The sequence below is a fragment of the Marmota marmota genome, unplaced genomic scaffold, assembly GCF_001458135.2.
Source record: "Marmota marmota marmota unplaced genomic scaffold, marMar, whole genome shotgun sequence".
Taxonomy (NCBI): Eukaryota; Metazoa; Chordata; class Mammalia; order Rodentia; family Sciuridae; genus Marmota; species Marmota marmota.
In genome coordinates, this window is record NW_026000185.1 from 5,428,741 (window position 1) to 5,451,235 (window position 22,495).

General features: G+C 53.8%; 2 protein-coding genes across 6 annotated transcripts; one reads left to right on the forward strand and one right to left on the reverse strand.

Moving 5' to 3' along the window:
* The first annotated feature begins 1,074 nt into the window (after positions 1 to 1,074).
* Positions 1,075 to 8,913, forward strand: Pam16 (presequence translocase associated motor 16). Of its 4 annotated transcripts, none has more exons than XM_048789242.1 (6): positions 1,075 to 1,230; positions 5,961 to 6,045; positions 6,889 to 7,025; positions 7,372 to 7,437; positions 7,875 to 8,005; positions 8,522 to 8,913. In XM_048789242.1, the coding sequence occupies exons 1-5, from the start codon at positions 1,228 to 1,230 to the stop codon at positions 7,959 to 7,961; spliced, it is 378 nt and encodes a 125-aa protein (XP_048645199.1). In that variant the 5' UTR covers positions 1,075 to 1,227; the 3' UTR covers positions 7,962 to 8,005; positions 8,522 to 8,913. The 4 variants fall into 4 exon arrangements, with proteins under 4 accessions (XP_048645199.1, XP_048645200.1, XP_015346281.1 ...); XM_048789243.1 differs by having other exon boundaries at positions 8,802 to 8,913; XM_048789244.1 differs by lacking the exon at positions 8,522 to 8,913 and adding an exon at positions 5,048 to 5,181 and having other exon boundaries at positions 1,125 to 1,230; positions 7,875 to 8,027.
* On the reverse strand, positions 8,699 to 19,356 carry Glis2 (GLIS family zinc finger 2). Of its 2 annotated transcripts, none has more exons than XM_015490792.2 (7): positions 19,269 to 19,356; positions 14,692 to 14,934; positions 13,905 to 14,077; positions 13,238 to 13,414; positions 13,024 to 13,157; positions 12,823 to 12,944; positions 8,699 to 11,538 (listed from the first exon to the last, which is right to left on the reverse strand). In XM_015490792.2, exons 2-7 carry the CDS (start codon positions 14,861 to 14,863, stop codon positions 10,739 to 10,741), a joined length of 1,578 nt encoding a protein of 525 aa, XP_015346278.1. In that variant the 5' UTR covers positions 14,864 to 14,934; positions 19,269 to 19,356; the 3' UTR covers positions 8,699 to 10,738. The 2 variants fall into 2 exon arrangements, with proteins under 2 accessions (XP_015346278.1, XP_015346280.1); XM_015490794.2 differs by having other exon boundaries at positions 12,823 to 12,941; positions 19,269 to 19,345.
* Between the last annotated feature and the right edge of the window lie 3,139 nt (positions 19,357 to 22,495).

Here is a 22,495-nt window from a genome sequence, read left to right on the forward strand (position 1 = left end):
GAGAAAAAAAACAGAGGAGGTCAGGGGGCTGGGGCTGTGCCTCAGTGGTAGTGCACTTGTGTTGCAGGTGTGAGGCACTGGGTTCGATTCTCAACACCACATATAAAAAATGAATAAAATAAAGGTCCATCAAACAATAAATATATATATAAATTTTAAAAAGTAAAGGGGATCAAGAGTGGAGGAATAAGCTGTTCATGGTAATACACGCCTGTAATGCCAGCGACTCTGGAGGCTGAGGTGGGAGGATGGCAAGTTCAAGACCAGCCTCAGCAATTTAGCTGTCCATAGTTGCCCTAAGAAACTTAGCCAGACCTTGTCTCAAAAAGATAAAAAGGGATGGGGATATGGCTCAGTGATAAAGTGCCTCTGGGTTCAATCTGCAGTACCAAAAAAATGATGGAATACCCAGCACCACCAAAAAAAATATATATATATATGAAGGAATAAGCAATAAGCCAGTCACAAAAGGCACTTGTAGTATTGATTCCATTTTTGTGGAATGTCTTGAAGGGACAAATCCATAGGGACAAAATGCAGATGAATGGTTGTCAGGGCAGGGCGAGGATGACTGCTGGTGGGCATGAAACTAAATGGTGGTGATTGTTGCACAGCTCTGTGAATATGCTCAAAGACACTGAATTGTGCACTTTAAAAGTGTGAGGTGTATGGTGTGTGAATTACATCTCAATAGAGAGAATGTAGGGCATGTCATAGTGGGGGACTCGAGGTGGGCTTCATTGAGAAGGTGGCATTTGAGCACAGATTTGGGGGAGGAAATTAGCCTCTCAGATTACCAAACAGAAGGAATCTGGACTGAAATCTATTTTGAAGTTCCCAGTTTTCTTAGATATTCCCGAAAATTTGGCATCCTACCTCATATTATATTCGTTTATTTCACATGATGTTTTCGTTTTAAGTATTTTTGGCAAAACTAAGGGAAGAAACAGTCTTGGCGCCCCAGCTGGAGGGCCACCTGGAGGGGCTGGGACCATCCATCGCTCGCCTGGTGATCCCCAGAGCCCAAGGAAGGTTCCGCCCACCGAAGGTCCCGCCCCTCTTTCGTCACGACAGCGCTCCTTCCGGGCCGAGGTAACGCGCATGCCCAGCGCGGCCTCGCGCACGCGCCTTGCTGTTTCCTTTAACCTGTGACCCGCCGGCCGCCCTTGAGCCGGCGCGGCGGGGCCAGGAAGCGGGAGTCTGCGACCCCGAGGCAGAGCGGTCGCAATGGTGAGACCCGGGACGCGCCGCCGGAACAGGGAGGCTGGGGAGGGTGATGGGGCTCCGGCCGTGCTGAGGGCGCGCGTGCGGCGGGAAGCGGGCGGGGGGGGGCCGCCGGGAAACGCCGCCGGCGGAAGGCAGCGGCACACCTGGCTGACGCGCGCGCGGGTCCTTGCCGTCGCCGCCCGCTCAGCCGGGTGAGAGCGAGCCGCCGCGGGCGACCGGAGGGGGCATGCGCACACCTGTTCCACGGAGGCCTCCCGGGAACTTTGAAAAGGCAGGTTCCTGAGCACCGTCCCTGAAGGTCGCGGAGTTGGTATCCGCCAGTCGATGACTTGAGGGACTCTATCCGTAGGAAAGGAAAATGCTGTGGATAAGTATGATAGGAGGAGGCTGGGAAAGTTTCCCACCGGAGGTGGGCTGTTAGACGTCCAGCGACTCCCGCAGGGCTGGGGTTTAGACAGTGTCAGGAGGGAAGATATTCAAAGTGGAGGAATTTGGAGCACACGTGGAGAAGAAAAGTGTAAGAACTGATCTAGGAGTAGAGGGTGCATTTGCATTATGGGGAGAGGTGAAGGGGAGAATAAGGCGGAGAAGTTAGTTGAGGCCAGATGGAGAGATGTGAATGCCAAGTGGAGAACGGTGTGTGTATTGGGCAATGGCCAGAGCCCTTCCCCAGCTGAGGGGTTAGGAGGCATTTGGAAACCTTGTCTGGGAGCATAGAGTATAAGACTCCAGCCTTGTCTGAAGCGCAGCTGAGGGTGGTGTGGTTAACTGTCCATTCCTGGGCAGCCACATTCATTCAAATGCAGATTGGGCTCTGGGCCCCTGTGGTCCTGGCCTTTTTCCTGCCTAGCTGTGATACCAGCAGCTGTTTGTAGAGGCCCTGAGTGACCAGAGCCCCCTTGCTAGCTCAGCATGTCCTTGAGAAGGAAGTGAGTCTTAGTGGCAGTCTGCTCACCAACCTGAGGGCCTGCAGCTGTGCCTTGAAGGAATGTAGCACATTTGTCAGAAAGCTGAGCTCCTTTCTTGATGTACTTTTAGTGGGATAATCCTTATTTCTGAGTGTCTCCTTAATATTACTTGTGGTACTTTGCCCTAACTTCAGGGCTGCGGTCTTGTATTTGCCATGTTGCTTTACAGAAGAAAAAGCCTATGTGCTGCCCGCTGTGGGTCCCAGGTTGGAGTCCTGTGGCTCTGACCTCTGCTGTCTGCCTACTGCTTGACCCGAAGTTGATTGCCAATGGTTGGTCTTCACTGGGACTTTCAGACCCAAGTATCAGTTAGTGTATTATGGGTTGTTTTAGGTCTTTCCAGGAGGGGCCTCATCTGGTGGCACTTTGGATCACCTGCAGTGGCTGCAGCTTCCAGAACTTTGCCCACCATGAATCCCCAGCTGTGAGCATGGCCTGACCCATAGTCAGTGTTCAGGGAATGTTTGGGTTGGAATAGGTGGATGAGAGTTGGCAGCACCACCTGATTGCCAGACCATTAACACCAAACTGGGTCTGGTCCAGAAGTAAAGCCAGCTGTTGAACTCTTGCTTTGGCCTGCCACTGTGTGTCCAGTTGGTTTTACATGCATTCCTTTATGGCTTTATGACTCTCCTATAAGAAATGTATTCTTTTCTTCATTTTGCAGATAAGAAAACAGGGTTTAGAGAAGTTGAGTAACTTGCCCAGGGACACCCAACTAGTGAGAAGCAAAGTTAGGTTTCCAGTCTAAGTATCTCCCTAACTGCTTCCTGGCTCCCTGGGGAATACAGCATTTTGCAGCCTTCACCCCTGAGGAATCAAATGAACTGCTTTATTATAAACTTTGTTACTCCATACTGTCTAGCCATTGCCAAGTTTTGTGAAACAGCAGTAGTTAATGAAAAGCAACACTTACTGATCACCTACTGTATTATTAAGGTCCATGCCAGACACATTATAGGCATTATATAATCTCTGTGACAGCCCTATCATTGTCCTCATTTTATAGGTGAGGAAATAGGCTCAGAGGGATTGAGATCTTTTCCAGGGCCACACAGCCAGGATTTGGCCACAGGTGATCCCAGAGCCTTCTGTTACCACTATACCATACTCCTTCCCCAGTGGTTTGTAGGAGGTGACCCTGCAGGAACTTTGGTGGCCTCCATCTGCCCTCTATCCAGCTCCCTCCACCAGCCAGGGTAGCTGCTGAAACTTTGTGGGCCAATCCTGCCATCCCTGCAGTTGTAGAGAGTTCTGGACAGTAGAACCACAGGCTACCATGCCACTTTGATTTATTTATTTTTTTCATTTTTGGTACTTGGATTTAACCAAGGAATACTAAACCACTGAGCTACATCCCCAGCCCTTTTTATTTTTTATTTCGAGACAGGTCTCACTAACATGCTTAGGGCCTTGCTAAATTGCTGAGGCTGGCCTTGAATTTATAATCCCTCTGTCCTCTGGGTCTCTGGTATTACAGGCATGTGCAACCATACCCAGCACAACTTTGATTTAAAACATGGAGGACATGGTTAGGGAAGTTTCCCAGTTACAGCCTTGGTGTTTTTGTTTTCTGTTTTGGGGTACTGGAGCTTGAACCCAGGGCTTTGTGCATACTAACCAAGGACTCTATCACTGAGGTATAGCCAGCTGTCAGCCTTTTTTTTTTTTTTAGTTGTAGATGGACATAATATCTTTATTTTATTTATTATTTTTTATGTGGTGCTGAGGATCAAACCCAGTGCCTCACGTATGCAAGACAAGCGCTCTACCACTGAGCTACAATCCCAGCCCAGTCTTTCCTCTTAATGTGCATTATTTAGCAATGGTCATTGGCCTCAGCAGAAAAGTAACCAGTGATTACAAGACTATGCTAAGCCTCTGGCAGCAGAGGACAGAGGCTTTTGGGTGGAGGTGAGATCACCTAAGGGGTTTTTCAGGCTCAGGGAACCTCTGGAGGTAGTGACTACCCTGTCATGCAAGGCCAGTATTCCACCTGAGAGCCTGTAGCTTTTAGGCAAGGAGGACAGAAGACAGGTGAGATTACACAGTCAGCAAACACATGCTATTCCTCGTACACCTCCAGTACAGCTGGCTGCAATCTTGCCTTTGATTACATGAGGGTCTTCTTTAGGCTTTACTTTCTTGTATGAAATCCAGAACTTATAAAATTTCCACCTACTTGTGAAATGCAAACCAAATTGTGTTTATTCATTCCCCTGATGGCCCATAATCACATCCCTTCTGTTAGGGAAGGACAAGGCCTTGAAAGCCAAACTAGGTCACTTCTGGAGTCCGAATTCCACTGGAATCTGACAGCCCCTGCCCCTCTTTGGCTTCTGGATCAGTTTGCTTAGTCACCCTGCCTTATCTTGGGATTTTTGTGAGGCAGCAGCCCGCAGCTACCTTGTCACATAGCGCCAGCTCTGGGTTCCTTCTCCCTCACTCAAGTACTAGCTGCCTGTCCTTGGTCACTAAGCCCTTTGAGTTATTGGGATTATATGGCACAAACAATAGAACATGTTTGGCACAGTGCCTGGCACACAAGCTCAATCAGTACTTGCTGACCAAGGGGAACTCTAACCACAGGAAAGTACAAAGAAGAAAGGGCAACTTACTTGACTCTGCCACATGAACACTGTTAACCCATTTTGAGCAGCCTCCTGTGTCCTCTGTGCAACCCTGTTTGTACCATTTCATGGACATAGGATCATTTTTTTATACATGTTGTCTATGTTATCTGCATGTCACAATATAGTCTATAAATTTTCCCATGTCATATGCCTTTCTGTTCTTATCTCTGGCTGCTCCCAGGATGTATCTTATTCCCCTACCCTGTTCCTCTGCTTCAGAGTCCTAAGATTCCCATCATGATTCTATCTGCTCTTCAGAACCTAGCCCAGGAGAAGCACCATCTTCTCCCAGAACCTCTCTCATTCCTCAGTGTTCCCTCTACTGACTGAGCGTCTGGTTGTGTCTTAGTGAGGTATGTCTGTGGCATGCTGAATCATAGTCTGGGGTCTGTATAACCTTGCTGTGCTGCAGTTGATTTCCATGCCAGGCCATGTAAGTATGTGGCCAGCTCAAGACAGGGACCAGGCTCCGTGTATGCTGTGCAGTGGGTGGTGTAGACTCTGGCTAGTGTTTGAAGGAATAGGCGAACCAGTGGCTGAACAAATGAACTAGCCCTACTCTTGATAATCAAAAGGTCCTTCCTGTGATTGTCTAACTACCCTCCTAATGGGCCTTTAGCTCCTGAAGCTGGAGACTGTATATTCTAAATAGACCTGTAGTAACTTTTTGTTGTATTGAATGGAATGAACTCCAAGTCATAGGACTTTATGGTTAGAATGGATCTGAATTTCCCCACTGGAAAAAAGAAGGTTGGACCAGATAATCTGAGAAGCACAGGAAGAGTCATTGTCAGTTCTGGGATAGAGGGTGAATTGGTAACAGGTCTGGGACTGTCCCTGTGTTCTGGATCCCAGGCCACAGTGTTTCTTACTAACGTCAGTGCCCTCCATCCCCTGTAGCCACATTGCTTTGGTTTTTCTCTGACTTTCCTGAAGGTCAAGGGGGACCAGTCTGCCTCTGGAGACTCCAGTAAGTATCTGAAGCCACCCCAAGCAGAAGCTTTTTATCAGGGCACTTTGGAGAAGGTGGCCTGTGGCCATACTCTCAGTTCCTCAGCAGCCATCTCCAGACTCCCCACTTTGCAGACCCTGAGAATGCAGCCTTCTAACCAGATGCCTACTCTGCCCACAGGCCAAGTACCTGGCCCAAATCATTGTGATGGGCGTACAGGTGGTAGGCAGAGCCTTTGCTCGGGCCCTGCGGCAGGAGTTTGCAGGTAAGCATGGGCCCCTCTCTCCTGAGTTGAGAGCTTCTGCCCAGGTCAGATCTTCCTTGGTAGCTCAGCCTGGTCATGAATGCAGTGATTCCCTCCACGAGAAAGCATTCTGTGGCTTGGGTGGCTTGGGGCACTCTTTTGTGGTAGGGGGTAATGCCAGACTTTGGGACCTTCCCATGTGAGAGAGAGGTTTATGTCCAGTGAGACTTGGTTAACATGAATATCCTGGTCAGGAGCTGGCAAACTGGCCCACTTGTCCATCTGTTTTTGTAAATTAAGTTTTCCTGGAACATAGCCACATTCTCTGGCTGCTATCAGGGAGAGCTGAGTAATTCCAATGCAGGTGAAATTGACCAAATTTAAAATATTTTCTATCTGACCCTGTAAGGAAATGTTTACTGGCTTCTGATTTTAGTGTCACTAGAGGCAAGCTTGCTTTGGTGGTCTGGGTGCTGGCTGGGCAGCCAGGTCCCAGCAGAACTATTGCTCCTCCCTTGGCCACAGCTTCACTCCGCCTGGTCCCCATATCCTAAAGTGCCCCAATTTGCTCTGCCCCTGGGACCAGAGGTAGGGGGAGAAGAGGACTAGGTCAGCTTATGATCTAGTAGGGGACCATAACCCAGGCTCGATGGTCAGACCTTGTCCTCCAGTAAGGCTTGTCTGTCCTTACTTTCCTGCCCCCTCCCCCAAAAGAAACCAGTCCTGGAGAAGAGCTACTCCTGGCCACTTCCGTTCCTGTATGTCTCCTCTGTGCCACCTGGCAGGGGTGAGCCACCCATCCGGAAGGCTCAGGGGGAGCTTTGGGCCATGGAGGGCTGAGCGATCACCCATGTGTCCACACAGCCAGCCGAGCCGCAGCTGATGCCCGGGGACGAGCTGGGCACCAGTCTGCAGCTGCATCCAACCTCTCTGGCCTCAGTCTTCAGGAGGCCCAGCAGATTCTCAACGTCTCCAAACTGAGTCCCGAGGAGGTCCAGAAGGTAAGGGGGTAAGACTGGGGTAGGGGAGGCTTGGCAGAAGTGGGTAAGTGCAGTGGGTCTGACTGAAGCCAGCTGGGACTCCCACTGAGGAAGCCACTGTTGCTTGTTAAGTTTTAGGCCCCAGGCAGGGCAGTTGCAGAGGCAGAGCTGTTGGTAGTAGCAGCCAAGCTGTCCCTCTATGGGCATCTGTCCTGTCTCTGCCCCTTTAGGTCATGGCAGCCTCCTGGGTTGCACAGTGTGGCATATGGGGTGTAGAGGTCAGGCCCTTTAACTTCCCTTATCATCAGCTTCTCCTGGTGTCTCATTCAGAGTTTGCAGTCTGCTCTCCGTCTCCTCTCCCCTGCAGAACTATGAACATCTATTTAAGGTGAATGATAAATCCGTGGGCGGCTCCTTCTACCTACAATCCAAGGTAAGTGCTCTTTGATTCTTCAAGAAGGATAAGCCACATACCTCCTCTCCTCAGTTGGGACCCCTGGCAGGGCAGCTGGCAGTTAGGGAGTTGGCAGGTAGTGAGGTATGCCAGGCCTTTCCCTGGTGCCCTAGCCTCAGAGAGGACACCCACCCCCTCAAATTGCCACTCCTCTGGCTGCCTCAGTTCTGTAGGGCTCAGCTGAAGGGACAGTGGCCCTCCCAGCATTCAGACCTTGAAGGAGCAGGAGCAGCCACTGGTGGTATATACCAGACCAACACTGGTCTACTGGTGCAGAAACCCAGCCTTTAGGGCTCCTGTGGAGGAGGGCTGCCCTCCAGAAAGGTAGCCTGAGCCAGGAAATGAAGAATCCTGTCTGTAGGTGAGGGGCAAAGGGTAGAGGCTCTGCCGAGCCCTGATCTTTCACCTCCTTCCAGGTTGTCCGGGCAAAGGAGCGCCTGGATGAGGAACTCAGAATCCAGGCCCAAGAGGAGAAAGAGAAAGAGCAGGTGCCCAGAACGTGACCATGCAGCTCTCCTCTCCCTGCCACCTCTTAACTTATAGCTTGGTAATAAATCTCTTCTGTGTTTCTCCTGTGCATGTATCCCATTTCCAGGAGGCCAGTTGCTCTTCCTGCCTATTGTAGGGCTCTGCTGGGGACCCGGGGGTGGGGGGGCAACAGCTAACAGCCTCAGGAGCTGGGTTCAGATGGTGAGATTGTTGAGCAGTCCCACTATGTAAGAGCCTGCCTGAGGGGTCACACAGCTGCTCCTGCTCCCATGGCACCTAGTTCCCCTCCCTCCCTTGCATCCTGCCAGATGGAAACCCATTACCATCCCACAGGTCTTTTCCTGCCCCACCCTCAGGGTGAAAGCCCCTGGCCCAGGCTTGGATATGATGTTTTTGGTGAGCTGGGCAGAATGCTCCCGTACATGACTGAGGGAGAACCTTGGCCAGCCTATCCCTGGACCAAGGCATGGCTCACCAGTCATAGCAGGTTAGGGACCTGAACCTTGTAATGCTTAGTCCAGAATCTTCCATCTCTGCTCCTCAGAACCCAACCCTCACGCTTCTTTCCTTCCAGTTCCCAGCTGGGCTGACCTGCTTTCAGCCTCACATTGAGGCTGGCACCTAAAGGCTGAAGAGAAACCCCAGATCAGGGGCTTTAGGTAATATAGTTGGGAGACCCCAAAGCTGAGCACAGAGCCAGACAGTCTAAGGTCAGCCCCGTTCCTAGCATGTTCATGACACAGAAACCATCTTTGCAACTCACTTTTATTGTTTCTTTATAAACTTCCTCTCACATGGAGGAATATATTGTTATAGTCATTAGCTTATCTCTTTTTTAAACTCTATGCTAACAGCAATGGAGCCAAGAGGAGGAAAAACATAAGCTACAATAGAAAGGCACTTAGAACCTGTTAAAATACTGATATCCTGGAATGTGCAACAATAAACCAACAACAACGAAAAGTATACTGGCCCTTCCAAGCCTGGTCTATCACCAAATCACATGCTGAGCTAATGTCACCTTCCAGTGCCCTATTCCTCTGCTCCTGGGCTTGAGTCAAACCATACATCCCCCAAGCTAGGGACTGAAGGCCTAGGGCCCTAACAGGGATGAGGGGGGGTGCTTGGGTCCAGGGTGGACCCAAAGAAAAGAGACCTGCTCCTTTCTACCTTGCTCACAGCCCCATCAAGGGGCAGAGCCAGCATGGCCAGGCCCTGTCAGGACTGGGGTTCTAAGACCAGCAGCAGGGACTGCCAGGTCAGGGTGACCCTTCTGGGACAGAAGGGCAGTCCAGGAAAGAGTGGGATCAGAACTGCTCAGAGGAACCACAGGGCTATGGAGGACCCCACTGCCATCTGGTGGCTCTTTTGTTCTATGGGTGGGGAATTGGAGAGGATTGGCCATTTTGCAGACTAGTGACAAAGGTGCTCTAGAAGCCAGAGCTCCCAGCTGCTGGCAGGAAGGGAACAAAAGGCCCAGGGTTGGTTGAGTGGGACATGCTGGGATAGCCTAGCTTCTGGAGATTGGGCAGTGGGATCAATATCCTATATCCTTGGCATACTCTGCCCCTGCATAATAGCTAGACCCTAGGGGAGCTGGCTGAGTGGGAGTCTCTTAGGATCAGGCTCAACTGAGAAAAAGCCAGAGGCAACAACATCCCAAGTCCAGCTCCTTCCTCCAGGCAGAGGGGCTGGGCCTTCCCGTAGCCATGCTTGGCTGCCCAGTCTCCCACAGACCCAGGCCTCAGTCAATGGCCAGAAAGCTCCCTCCACTTCCTCCCCTGCATGCTGTCTTGGTGCCTTAAGACCAGAAGCTGCCTCTCGCCTCAGTACCAGTGCCCTGTAGGCCTCTCCATGAGGCCAGTCCCAGCTGGGATGACCAAGATGGAGCCTGGTCTGGGCTTGGATTAAGTCCTAGCACCAGGACTGTCCATCTGACACCTTCCTTCCCTGGCTCCATGTTTCCCATACGCTCAGGATGCCTGAGTCAGATCATTCCAGGGTATAGGGGCAAGTGAGTGGTCAGCTGGCCCTTCACCTGGGAATGTTGCTGGCCCTCTGGCAGTGCAGTCTGATTCAGGCTGAATGAGGGATGATGGCAGCTGACCAAGCAGGCCTCCCTTCTCTAGTGAGCAGGAAGGCACCTTGTCATAGGGGTGGGTGGGGAACAGCATGGCTTCTTCCTGTGGCTTAGCCAGGGTCTGCATCTTATCTTCTCTCCCTCCAGGGGGTAGGCCAGAGGGAAAGGGGTCTAGGGTGAGACTGCAGGGGTGCTGTGGCCCCGTGGGGGCTCCTCACAGCTCATCACATGAAGTTGGGGGTGGTCCGGACCAGCAGGAGGGCAGATGCTACTTTGCTCCCAGTGTTGGGAAGCAGTCGCTGCTGGCCTCTGTGGCTGATAAGTGGGCAAGTGAGGGAAGACAACCTGCTCAAGTTGGCCCTGGGATGAAGGAGGCACCAGGGTGGGAAACCAAGGACTAAGAGTCTGGTGGAGGATGGGCAGAGGGCCTCAGAAGCTGTGGGGCAGGGGCCTAAGGGTGAGCAAGGCCTCAGCACCCAAGAGCATGGTCAGGGCCAAGTCCTCACTTGGGACCTGGGAAGGCAACAATGACCTTCTAGCACCATCCTTGCTGCCCAACTCATCTGGGACTGCAGCTTCCCAGGGAGCACAGACCACCAGGCCCCAGGGCAGTAGGACATTATTGCTATTTCGCAGAAGAGTTTCTGTTCGTCAGGGTGGGGCCCAGAGCTGCTGGCTGAGCTGTCATAGCTGGTAGGTAGGTAAGCAGGCTCAGTTCACTACAGCTGGTTTGAGTAGCACAGAGCCTGGTGGGATGACCACCCAGCCAGGAGTTAGTGCCTCTGGGCTGCTGGCTGCTGAGTTGACGCCTGTGGACAGGTCCAGCACAGTGCCTGGAAGCAGGGGGAGTCCATCAGGGCTTGGCCGGGAGCGGCTGCTCTCCGTCCTTTCGAGGGGAGTCTTGCAGCCCTCTGTGCCCAGGGCCCTACTGGGCACTGACCCACGCCCTTTCTCCCCCTCTGCCTTGCCACCAGCGGAGCCAGTGAGGAGGGAGACCACAGGCAGGCCCAGTCCACCAGCCCCAAAGGGAGAGGGCAGCAGTGGGTTCTTGGCCAGATTGAGGGGCAGAACAGGGCCTGGCAGCCCAGGGCCAATACCCCCACCACCCCCACCACCCCCGCCATTGCCACAGGCCAGGGCACTGAGGTCAAGGGGGCCGGGGGCCAGGGGCAGGGGCAGGCCAGGCAGGCTGGGGCCTCCAAAGAGGGCAGCAGGGTTGGGAATGATGATCTGAGCCCCACTAACATAGGGGCTGCTGTCAGGAGTGGGCAGTGGTGGTTTAGGGGGTGGGCGTAGCTGCAGGAGCTCCTGCTGCTCGTGAGACACGAAGTGGCCATGGGCTTTGATGTGCTTGCGCAGAGAGCTGGGGTCTGTGTAGCGCTTGTGGCAGCCAGGCATCTTGCAGTAGTAGGGTTTGTCCACGTAGTGGGTGCGAGTGTGCTTGAAGCGGTCACTCGAGTTGGAGTAGCGCTTGTTGCAGCCCTCATAGGGACAGACATAGGGCTTCTCACCTGCAGGGGTAGGCCACATAAGGGGATCTTGCCCTACTCTCAGATATTCCCACCCACATCCTCAGCATTCCCCAGGCCCAGATCTCTCAGATCAAGGATTGTGATTTGGGAGGCATCCCCAGCAATGTAACACAAGAGCTGACTCAGTTGGCTGCTGCAGGCAGAACCCAACCTGGTTAAGCCCCAGCTCTGCCATGGCCTTGCTGTATACCATCAGGTTGCCCCATGCAGCTGGTAAACTTAAGCAGGCAGAACTCCACCTTGGAGGTTATGTAGCTCTAGGTGGGCTCACTAGTGTGCCCTTTCATTTGGCCTTGTTCAAAATGGCTCCATATTTACTAAGCCTTTACCACTGCACTGGCTAGGACAGCAACCAGCTGACTGCTATGCCTTTGAAATGCAGCTGGTCCAAGTAGAGATGTGCTGTGAGAGTGACTTATAGACCAGAAAAAGAAACACCACACTAGGTTTCAAAGACTGTCTGAAGTAAGGATTTTCAGTGTCTTACTGATTTTTTTTTTTTTTAAATTGAAATGATTTAAATGGTAACAGTTTAAATATATATATTGGGGCTGGGGATGTGGCTCAAGCGGTAACGCGGTCATCTGGCATGCGCGGGGCGCTGGGTTCGATCCTCAGCTCCACATAAAGATAAAATAAAGATGTTGTGTCCACCAAAAACTAAAAAGTAAATAAATTTCTCTCTCTCTCTAAAAAAAAATTAAAAAATAAATATATATATTGGATTCAATTAAATATATAATTGGGGCTGGGGTAGTGGCTCAGCGGTAGAGCGCTCGCCTGGCATATGCGAGGCCCTGGGTTCAATCCTCAGCACCAATAAAAATAAAAATATTGTGTCCAAGTACAACTAAAAAATGAAAACTTAAAAATTAATGTCATCTATTTCTTTTCTTTTTAATGGTGATTAGACAATGTAAAACTAGTTCTATGGTTCTGTGAATAAGAGTTGGCTGTGGCTCTGTGGCTCAGGGACTAGGGAGCAATGCAGACCCAGTCTCTGCTGTCCTGAGGTAGCTAGCTATTAGTCAGATCATACAGATAGGACACAGGAAGTTGTGTCCATGCTCAGTGTATGTTGGGGTCTGACCCTTAGGAAGGGCTCCCCCAGCAAGTGGCCTTCTGAAAGGGTCATGATCAATAAGATTTGTTCCTCATTGCTAAGGCCCAGTCCTTCCTTCCTGCCTGCTGGGTGCCTGCCCTTTCTGTCCCTAGCCTGCCCAGCTCTCCTATGTAGGAAAGACCCCCAACCAGGCCTCTCACCTGTGTGGGACCGGTTGTGGATCTTCAGATTCTCCAGGCGAGAAAAGCTCTTATTGCAGGTGGGGCAGCGGTGCGGCTTCTCGTTGGTGTGCGTGCGGATGTGGATGAGCATCTTGTACCTGCTCCAGGGAGGGCACAGGGGCACGCTCAGCTTGCTGAAGACCTAGCCCCTTCCTCCCGCCCTTGCCCCTGCTCCCTCACCTGGCGTTGAAGCCACGGCCATGGCGGGCACAGCCCTCCCAGTGGCAGCAGTACCCTGCGTCCTTCTCAGGCTTGACGTGATAGTCATTGACATGGTCCACCAGGTCTTGCAGGAGCTCGAAGAGCTGGTTACACTGTGGAGCCAGGCAGGGTTCTGAGCCTGTGTGGGGCCCCTGCCCTGGGCCCCATACCACTCTTCATGGCCCCCACTCACCTTGGCCCAGCGACACACCAGCTGCTTGGGCAGGGGCAGCTCTGGCGAGAGGCACTTGTCCTTGGAGGGTGTGAGGAAGGAGGAAGCAGGCAGATGCAGGGCCCCCCCAGAGCCCAGGGGTAGGAAGAACTGGAAGGAGCTGGGGACACTGTCCAGATATCGCAGTGGCTGGAAGTCCTTGGGAGTAAGGGCAAGGGGGAGAGCTGGTCAGTGCCCTCCTGAGACCCCCTTGCAGACCCTGTCCCCTTCTGGAATGGGCTGAATGTTGTCCCCCAAAAAGATAGATTTAAGTCCTAATCCCTGGTACCTGTGCTTGTGACCTTATTTGGAAATGGGATCTTCACAAATGTAATCAAGTTAAAATGAGGTCCTGCTGGATTAGGGTAGCCTAAATTCAGTACCTGGTGTTTTTATAAAAGAAAAGAGAGGAAGATAAGGACACAGAAACTCAGAGGGAAGAAGGCCATGTGAAGATGGGGCAGACTGAGGTGATAGGGGTACCAGACTAGGGCTGCCAAGGAGGCAAGAAAGGATTGTTCCCTGGAGCTTTCAAGGGAACATGGCTCTGCCAATACTTTGTAGACTTGAGCTTCCAGAACTGTGGGAGAATAATGTTACAGAGCCCCAGGAAAGCAATACACCTCTCCAAAATCCTCACCCTTCTTACCGGGGCAGTGGGCACTGGAGGCAGGTCCCCATTGCCCTGGCGCTCGGGGGAGAGTGAGCTGCTGCCATTGGGGGAGTCCAGTCCAGACGGTGGTGACAAGCTGAGGTCCACCAGAGGGGCTGCAGAAAAGCGTCCATCCACCTTCTCAGGAAACTTGGGGTTCAGCAGGAAGCCTAAGGGAAAGGCATGATTCAAGATGCTGGAGTCAAGAGTCCTGGTGGGCCAGGTCCTACCACCTCAGGATCCCCACTGTGACGCGGGGAGCAGATGTCAGCTAGGCCCCCCAGAGGACTGTGGGAGCAGCCCGCACATCTGACAGACGTAATGATACTGTCGGCTGTTGAACTTTCATCACCCTGAGCGCTCAGCCAACTGTGTAAGACAAAGTGGGATAAAAGAGGAAGTACCCATTTTATAGAGGAGACTGGTCTGGCACACAGGATGAATAATAGAAAAGAACTTGAACTCACCTGGCTCCCTGGTTGACCAACCTCAACACCTCAAAGCCCAGGTGAGATCTTGGGACCTATGCTACTACTTTTAGACCTCTGAAACCCCTTACCAAATTCTCCCAGGGCCCTCAGTTTGAACCCTGGCTCTATGTCTCAGCTCTCTGCTCCCTTCAAAACTGAACTGTTGGGAGGATGAATGGACAAACTTGTGGGTAGCACTCTAAACTGGAAGAAGCCAGGGGCTGTGGCTGTGCTCTGGTGGACACACCTCCGCTCTTCTTACTGTTGTCAATGCTCGGTCAAGTGCAAGTCCCCCACCCTGCCTGGTGCAGTACCTGAGGGTGGGGAGCCTGGGGAGCCAGGTGTGGGGCTATCATCCACCAGGCCCAGCTCCCTTTGCAGAGTGCGGTGCCGGACCACACCCAGCACCCTCTCCCGCTTCTCTCTCGCCGCTCGGAGCTTGGTGATGCTCAGCTTCAGGTCAAGCGGCTCGTCCAAGGAGTGCATGGTGATGGGGTGCTGGCGTTGGAGGGGATAGCAGGCAGAAGGGGGCACCCAGCTGATCTTTAGGCAGGAACCTGGGGAAGGACAGAAGCTGTACTGTGACTCTGACCCCAGGCTCCTCCTCAAGCTGTACCCATAAAAGCCCAAATGAGCAGAGAGGGAGCAATCTGGACCCTAGGTTCTTAGGGAAAGAACCAACCACCTATTCAGAGGTTCCACGCCTACTTCCTCCAAGTTTTGGGGGAGGCTCAAGGCCTCCATTCTGCCATGAATGCTGAATTTTAGAGGTACTGCCTCAGGTCAAAGAGAAGTGGCAGAACTATGAGACTCAAGGCCAGACCTCTGACCAGTCATTTCTTTTTTTTTTTTTTTTTTCTTCTGGTGATGCTGGGAATTGAACCCAGGACCTTATACATGCAAGGCAAGCACTCTACCATCTGAGCTATATTCCCAGCCCCCCACCCCCGGCAGTCATTTCTTTGAGAGGGGGAGCTTGCCTGGTCTGGCTCTGAAGACCTAGAAGCAGGCTGTGGGCAAGGAGTGTCCTCAAGGTGCCAGTTGATATTCCTCAGCAATCAAATGCTAGTGCCCCCTCTGTGCCCACCCTTGTCTATTCTCAGCAAGTAGCTCTGTCACCTCCAAGGGAGCCCAGCCCTGCTGATAGGGAAGTCTCAGGCAAGTAATGCAGAGTTTGGCCTCAAGGGACTGGGGACACTTCCCAGGTGGGGCCAGGAGAGGCATCCACAAGCCAATGGGAGCCACAGGGCTCTGGGCTGCCACCAGGGGGCAGATGGGGACTGTGGTCAGGCTGGCCAGAGCTGGGCTGGTGGAGCAGACCAGCTCAGTACATAAAAACCACATACAGTAAAGGTGATAGCGCTCTTCTATTATATGTCTCATGCTATAATTTTCATATAATTTCTCATTGGTGTAATTTTCACATAAATGGACTCAGGATCCTCTGACCAAGCTGTCAGCTCATCCCTCCAAGTTCAACACTTCATTCTCCCAGCAGCAGTCTTTACACACAGAGAAAACACTCCCACTGTTTCCTGGCCTTTGTTCATGAAGACTGGTGCACCCTGTAAATCTCTACTAACATGAGATCCTGTCACTCGCTGTATTTAATACAAAAGGGTAGACATGGTGGGTGGGCCACCACCTGGAAAATTGCACCCAAATTTGTGTCCTGGGGAGGCAGGATGGTGGTGAGGCTAGTGCACATAGGGATTCAGAGCTGCTGGAACATCCTCAGGAATAGAACAGGGATGACAACCCCCACGTCCCCTCTCATCCCTTCTCTAGACCAAGACCCCTTGGCAACTTCACCCACTCGATGCAGTTCATCCTTTCCCTCTACCTCCTACAAATTCAAAGCTTATTCAGAGACTCCCCAAGCACACAGGAAATAGTCCCTTCCTTCACTTGAGACCCCCCTGCTTGCTGGGACAAATCCCCAGATCCTACAATATATGCATGGCTAACATGGAGTCTCTGAGCATAGAGAAGTTGTCCACCCCTCCCAGGCCTGCATCATTAGAGCATGGGTGGGCCACTCTTGGCTTCAAGACCCAGGTCTGTGACTTGTCCCTGTTGGAGCTGTCAGATCTATGTGTGCCACATACCCCCTACCATACACAGATCAAGCATTCCCAACAATATAAAGGAGGTGGGACCAGAGCACCACCCTTCTCCTCAGGAGGCCTAGATCCCAGCTTGCAGGTGGGTAGGTGGCAGTGATGGATGACCTTGGGTCCCCTCCTCCATTTCCCTGAGCAGGGAGCTGTCCTCTGCCTGACCCCCACCTCCCTAGTTATGTCTCTCTGTCTGTGTCTGCCTGTCCTTCCACCTGTTTATTTTTAGACACAGGCCCAGTCCAACCTCCCCAAAGCTCCTCTGTGCTGAGAGCCTGGAAGGAGAGGAAGGAAGTAAATATTTATGCTGATTAAGAATTCAGGAGCCAGGAAGGGCTGGTGGCCTGGTCCCTCTGCTGGCCCAGGGCCACAGGCCTCCCCATAGCCCCTGTCCCTCACCTCCACCCCAACCCTTCCAAAGAAGGGAACCACAGGCATAATGTTTGGGGAGCTGGGAATCCAAGTGGATGCTGACTCTCGCTGGCAATGATGCCCAAGCAACATCTTTTGGCACCTGCCCCACTGTCCCCTCCATCCCTTCCAGGGAGCTGTGGGAGGAGCCATGGCCCTGGGTCACCTTGTTCTTTGAACCTGCCTTAAAACTGGTTCCCTGTCTCAAAATTGGGGAGGTCCCAAGAAAAGCCATCTTTATGGGGGGGGGGCACAGTCCCCCCATCAGCAGGCCCAGTCCCCCCCCCCCAATCCTGGTGCTGAGTTCTACCCAGGGAGGCAAGGGCTTATTCCTATAGAAGACAGAACTCAGCCCAGGCACCTCCTGCTCCTGGGAAAGGAAGAAGCCATCCCAAAGCCCTCACCTCCTAGCAATCCCATCCAAGAGGAGCCTGCCTAGAATTTTCCCTCCGCAGGGACCTACCCCCTAGGGAGATGGCCTGTAACCCCACTCCTGCTCTGATCTTGGCCAACCTCAAAGTGTTCCCCCACCCCCATCCACAGGCACCGGCTTGGCTGTGCTCTTTGTTCCAGGGATGGGTGAAAAGCGCAGGAAGGAGAGCCTGGTTCCTGCTCTCTTTAATGCCTCGAGTCCCGTCACCTCCTGCACTGGCCACACCATCACCTGATTTAAGGCATGGGGGGGCGGGGCGCAATGACCCTCGGAAGGGCGGAGCGCCGCCTGCCTTGCTCAGAGAAGACATGCCTAGCCAGCGGTGGACCCGGGGCCGCTTTGTTCGCGAGGCCTCTCCCTCGCGGCGGGGCGGTCCCGAGGCAGGAGCCCATCCCTCTCGGACAGGTGGCGAGGTGCAGGGCCCGATGTGGCGGGCCCATGCGCCTCGCGCCCTGCTCCCGCGGCGTGGAGCTGCGATCAGCGACCCGCAGCCGCGGCTCGCAGCGCTAGCACAGGGCGGCCGGGGACGCGCGCGGCGCTCCCACGCCGACGTCCCGCGGGGTAGGCCGCGCGGCCCTTGCGCGGCTTCTCCAGCTGCAAAAGGAACTAATTAAAGCGGAGGGAGCGGGAGGAAGCGGCAGCGGCGAAGGAGGAAGCGCGCGGGGGCGGCAGGGACCACCGGGGCGGCGGGGGCTGTGGACGGCCCTCCCCCACCCTGGGGCGGGGGTCACCCGGAGGGTGGGCTGGGCGGGCCCCCCGCCGGCCGGGCCGAGACAATGGCTGCTATTGTGCGCCCGCGGCAGTCCTGAGCAGACGGCCCCCAGCTGCAGCGGCCCCCAGCTGCAGCGCTTGGCCCGGTAAACCCTACTGCCACCCCCAGAGGGCGGGTCTGGGTGCTTCCATCCCCACCCTCCCAACCGCAGGCCCCGACCCCGGTGGGGAAACTGAGGCTCAAGGTCACCAGGCTAACAGAAGACTGCTAGAACTGGCTCTGGATAAAGTCCCTCCTGCCTTGAGCCTGGAGGGGCAGAAGTGCAGGGTGGGTTGGGGGTTATTTGTACTGGACAGAGTGGGGCGTGACAGATGAGGAACTACGAACTGACAAACAGCCTAACTTGACCAGTTTCCTTGGCAGAAGCAGAGAGGACAGAGCCCTCTGTTAAACTAGGGAAACCTCCCTACTCACCCTACAACAGCGTAGGTCAGGTGAGTGACCACCAGTGTATCAGTGTTGCCAAGAGCAACTTGAGGGGTACCCCTTACTCCTGGGATAGTCCTGATACTGCCCCTTTGGTCAGCTGTGGCAAGTCCAGCTTGGGCACCCTGTTCTTAACAGATGTTGAAATGGAAGGCCAGAGGGGAGGCACCTGTTACAGCAGGTGCTGTTTCATCCCCAGTTCTTGGATGCAAAAACTGAGGCTCAGAGAAACTTAAGTGGCCTGTCCAGGGTCACGTGGCTTGTCAGTGACAAAACTTTCTCCTGTGCTCATGGATGTGGAAGAAGTAGACCAAGAGCTTAGGCCAGGCACCCCCTCCCTGTCAAGGGGTTTGTGGGGTCTCAGTGCAGAGCCTGGGAGAAGGGGCGGCAGAGAAGGCAGTGGGTGGGCACCAGGGGGAGCAGACCTGGGTGGGGAGGCCCACTGGAGGCAGAGATGCTGCCAAAGCAAACAGCCCCACAGCCCCACATTCCTGGGAACTGGCTGTGGCTCCCTGCTCTAGCCAAGAGCTCCACCCTAGAAGGCCGCCCAGCCACCTGGGCTGGAAGGCAGGGGCAGGGCCTCCCTTTCTGACAGGCAGAAGGCCATGGCTCCAAATATGGAGCAGACCACCTGGGGCCCCAACCTGGCCTTGCTACTTCCTTCCCATGTCACCTGAGCCTCTCCATCCTCATGAATAAAGTGGAATGATGATAAAAGTAACAGGATCCCACCTGAGGTTTGGGGAGAAAGCAAGGCAATGCTACATATCCAATCCTGACTTGGTGCTTCCCATCAGTATGACACATTCAGCACCTAGAACAGGGCCAATCACATAGTAGGTACTTAGTAAAACTTGTCATATAAATTGTCACCACTGCTGAGTACCCAGCCTTTGGCAGTCTAGAGCTGTAAGGTGCTCAAAGCAGGACTGGCTCTCGGCTCTATACCCACAGACAGTTGGGGGGAGAACCTAACCTGGGAGAATCTTGGCTTTGCCAAAGCTACTGGTTGATCTTTACCCCTCAAGAAAGCCTTGGGCCTCTGCTGTCCTATGGAGTGACCACAGCAGGCCCTAGCCACCTTCCAGAGCCTGAGTACTGAAAGCCTGGATTAGCCAGAGACAGACCTCCTCCCAGGCCTAAGGGAGGGGCTTGTCCAGAGGCCGGGCCCAGCAAGTCCCAGGAGAGGGGCCAGGGAAGGCAGCACTTCCTGGAAGGCCCTGGGGTTAGCCTTCCCTGGGAAACCTCTGACTCTGCAGACAGCCCCTCCCTATCCCACAAGGGTACCTAGCCAGCAGCCCACCCCAATGGGGATACAAGGGGTACCCAGGTGGCCCAGCCAAATCTGAACTCTGTCCTCTGTAATGGGGGCTTCAGGGAAGTGCCCAGCTAAGAAGCACCTGAAGACAGTGTGTGCCAGGAACCCTGAATGCTGCGTGACCAGAGTCAGGCTACCTGGTTGCAGCCCCTGTGGCATCTCTGGCTGTGAAGCCTCAGACAGGTCCCTATCACTCCGAGTCTCAGTTTCCTGGTTGGTAACTCAAGCATCCCGATAATGGTCAAGCCTTGTCCCCCTGCTTGCCACTAACTAGTAACCCTGATGATTCTCATTTCCAGCCCTGGGCAGGGGGTGCCTCATGTAGTAACTGGGGAGCTACAGCTGGAAGGCATGCTGGCTGTCTCCCCTGTGCCCCTCACCAGCCCCACACCAGATGTACTTCCTCGTCCATTGCCAACTGGGAGGGTGATGCCAGGCCTAGGGGAGTCCCAGCACACACGTGCACCCTCATACAGACATATGCTACAGGGCCAGCCTGGCACAATGGCCTCACCATGTCCTGGTGGCTCAGGCTTCCATTGGTGGCCCCCACCCCCTGCTGCCTGCCCGCCTGCAGCCACCTTTGCACAACTATGTCTGGTATTTTCCTGTCTGCCCAGCTTGTGGGGGGTGCATGGGGCTATGAGCACCGCCTGCACCTGGGCCTCAGCCAGAGGCAAGCGCGCCAAGCAGCCCCCACACCCGCCTGCCTGGCTGGGAAGGAAGGAGGGAGGGGACAGCAGGGCTGGGCCAGGCTGCCCAAATCCCTGGGAGGGGCCAACACTAGGGGAGCCAGACACACACCCAACACGGCCAGGCATGGGCAGCACTGCTGCCTGGTGGGCGGGCTGAGTTGGGCCACTCACCAGAGCTCTTTGGGGCCAGCACAAACACTGAGCAGAATCCCATAGGAGGGGTGAATGGGAACAACTCCCCCGCCCCCACCCCGGCCTTCAGACATACAGGCACATGCATATGTTACACCTGTGCACAAACAGCACACACAACACATGAAGGTAACCTGCTCTAGTCTCAGAAACCAAGACTCAGGAGCCTCTGCTTAGGGTTAGGGGGTTGGAGGTCTGGTCCCCAGAGGAAAGGAAACTGCTTCCCAAACCAAACCTGGCTGCAGGCAGACCCAAACCCCCAGGCACCTTGCAAGTCCCAGGCAAAACCCCACCAATGCAGTGTTTGTGGCCCACCTCTCTCATCACCCTGGAGGCAGACCACTTTGAACAACTGCACCTGCCAACTTGGAGAGCAGAAAGGGGGTAAGGCAGTCTCTGGACTCTGGCCCTTCTCTCCCGCCTCATTTGTGCATTCCAAACCAGGCCCTCTGCTAGGTTCCAGGTGCCCCATGAGAAGTCAGATGGAACCGGGCCTTAAGGGCACCTGGACACATAGGCAGTGAAGAAACAGCGTTGGGGTATGCTGCTCTGCTGAGGACTGGGGGCAGATCTGAGTCAGTCATGGATGTGGGGGTGAGGAGTCTCGGGGCAGGAGTATGGGGTCCCTTGCCCTTGTTGGGGACCATCCTGGTTCATCCTGGAGGCCCCATGAATGAGGCAGTATTCTCTCCAATTTCCAAATGAACTGCCAAGGTCATAGAGAACACAGCAGTGCAGCAGGGAGTCACCTCCTCACTCCAGAGCCCAAGGAAAGGCAGCAGAGGAAGAGGCCCATAGGAAAGGGCTGGACTGGGGAGCCATGAAGTGCTCTCTTTGTAGAGGAGAATGTCACCTGCCCTTTCATCCCAGAGTCTCCTGTCCTCTGGCTTGCCCCTTTAGCTCTTCCCTTTCTCAGTATCCTGGCCTCTCCACAGCCTATGGCTGGCCTCTCAGGTGCCAGCTCCTGCTTCACAACTTCCAAGTCTCTAGCTGTCACTTCCCTCCTGCCTGTGTCCTCCAGGAAGTCTTCCCTGATTCACCCTTTCTGGCTTCAGCCTCTTCCCGTTGCCCAAGAGCCCCCTGAATGGGGATGTGCCCCTGTTGAAGGCAGGGTGCCTCACCCAACAGTGGTCCTCTGCTACTTGCTGCACACAGCTTGGGTCCAAGCACTTGCTAATGCATCACTAATGCCATAAAGTCACCAGCTCTTGAGCATGCTGAGTGTGCCTGGTCCTTGAAGTGTCCTGTGCACTGTCTCCTGACCCTTATCTTCAGGTATCCCCTCCCTGCATCTAACTTTCAGAACCTCCTTTTAAGAAGGAAGACTTGGAGTAGGTAGGAATACCTCTGGGGCCCTGGGCAGCTCCAAGTCCACTGAGGATGAAAAAGGGAAGACTTTAACCCATAAACTGCTGCCCCATTTCCCATGGCCCCTGCCCCCAGACTGAATTGGGCCTCAATATGAAGTCCTTGGGATCCATGGTCAATAAACAGGCCTGATCTGGTGATGCAAGCCTGTTTCCCCATTTTGAAAGGATGGAGCTGGCCTGGAGTGGGACTGGCATTAGAACATCACAGTCACCCACCTCACATGACATCCTTGCACCTGCTCTTCCCTCTCCCAAGCACTTGGTCCTCAGTGGATGTTGGAGCAAATGAGTAGATTCATTTCTTGTCTCCTCATCAGGTGAAGCAGAAAGGTATGTGAGGGCTTGAGGCTCAAAGAGGGAAGTGGCTTCCCAAGGTCAAGGTTA

What these genes read in the sequence shown, in the direction of transcription:
- Pam16 (XM_048789242.1), top strand. An exon ending in CCTGCGGCAGGAGTTTGCAG is followed by an intron (nt 6,046 to 6,888) that starts GTAAGCATGGGC and finishes GTGTCCACACAG; the next exon opens with CCAGCCGAGCCGCAGCTGAT. An exon ending in CCTTCTACCTACAATCCAAG is followed by an intron (nt 7,438 to 7,874) that starts GTAAGTGCTCTT and finishes ACCTCCTTCCAG; the next exon opens with GTTGTCCGGGCAAAGGAGCG.
- Glis2 (XM_015490792.2), bottom strand. Translation starts at nt 14,863, where the DNA reads ATGCACTCCTTGGACGAGCCGCTTGACCTGAAGCTGAGCATCACCAAG. An exon ending in CCCAGGCTCCCCACCCTCAG is followed by an intron (nt 14,078 to 14,691) that starts GTACTGCACCAG and finishes CCTTTCCCTTAG; the next exon opens with GCTTCCTGCTGAACCCCAAG. An exon ending in CTCCAGTGCCCACTGCCCCG is followed by an intron (nt 13,415 to 13,904) that starts GTAAGAAGGGTG and finishes CTTACTCCCAAG; the next exon opens with GACTTCCAGCCACTGCGATA.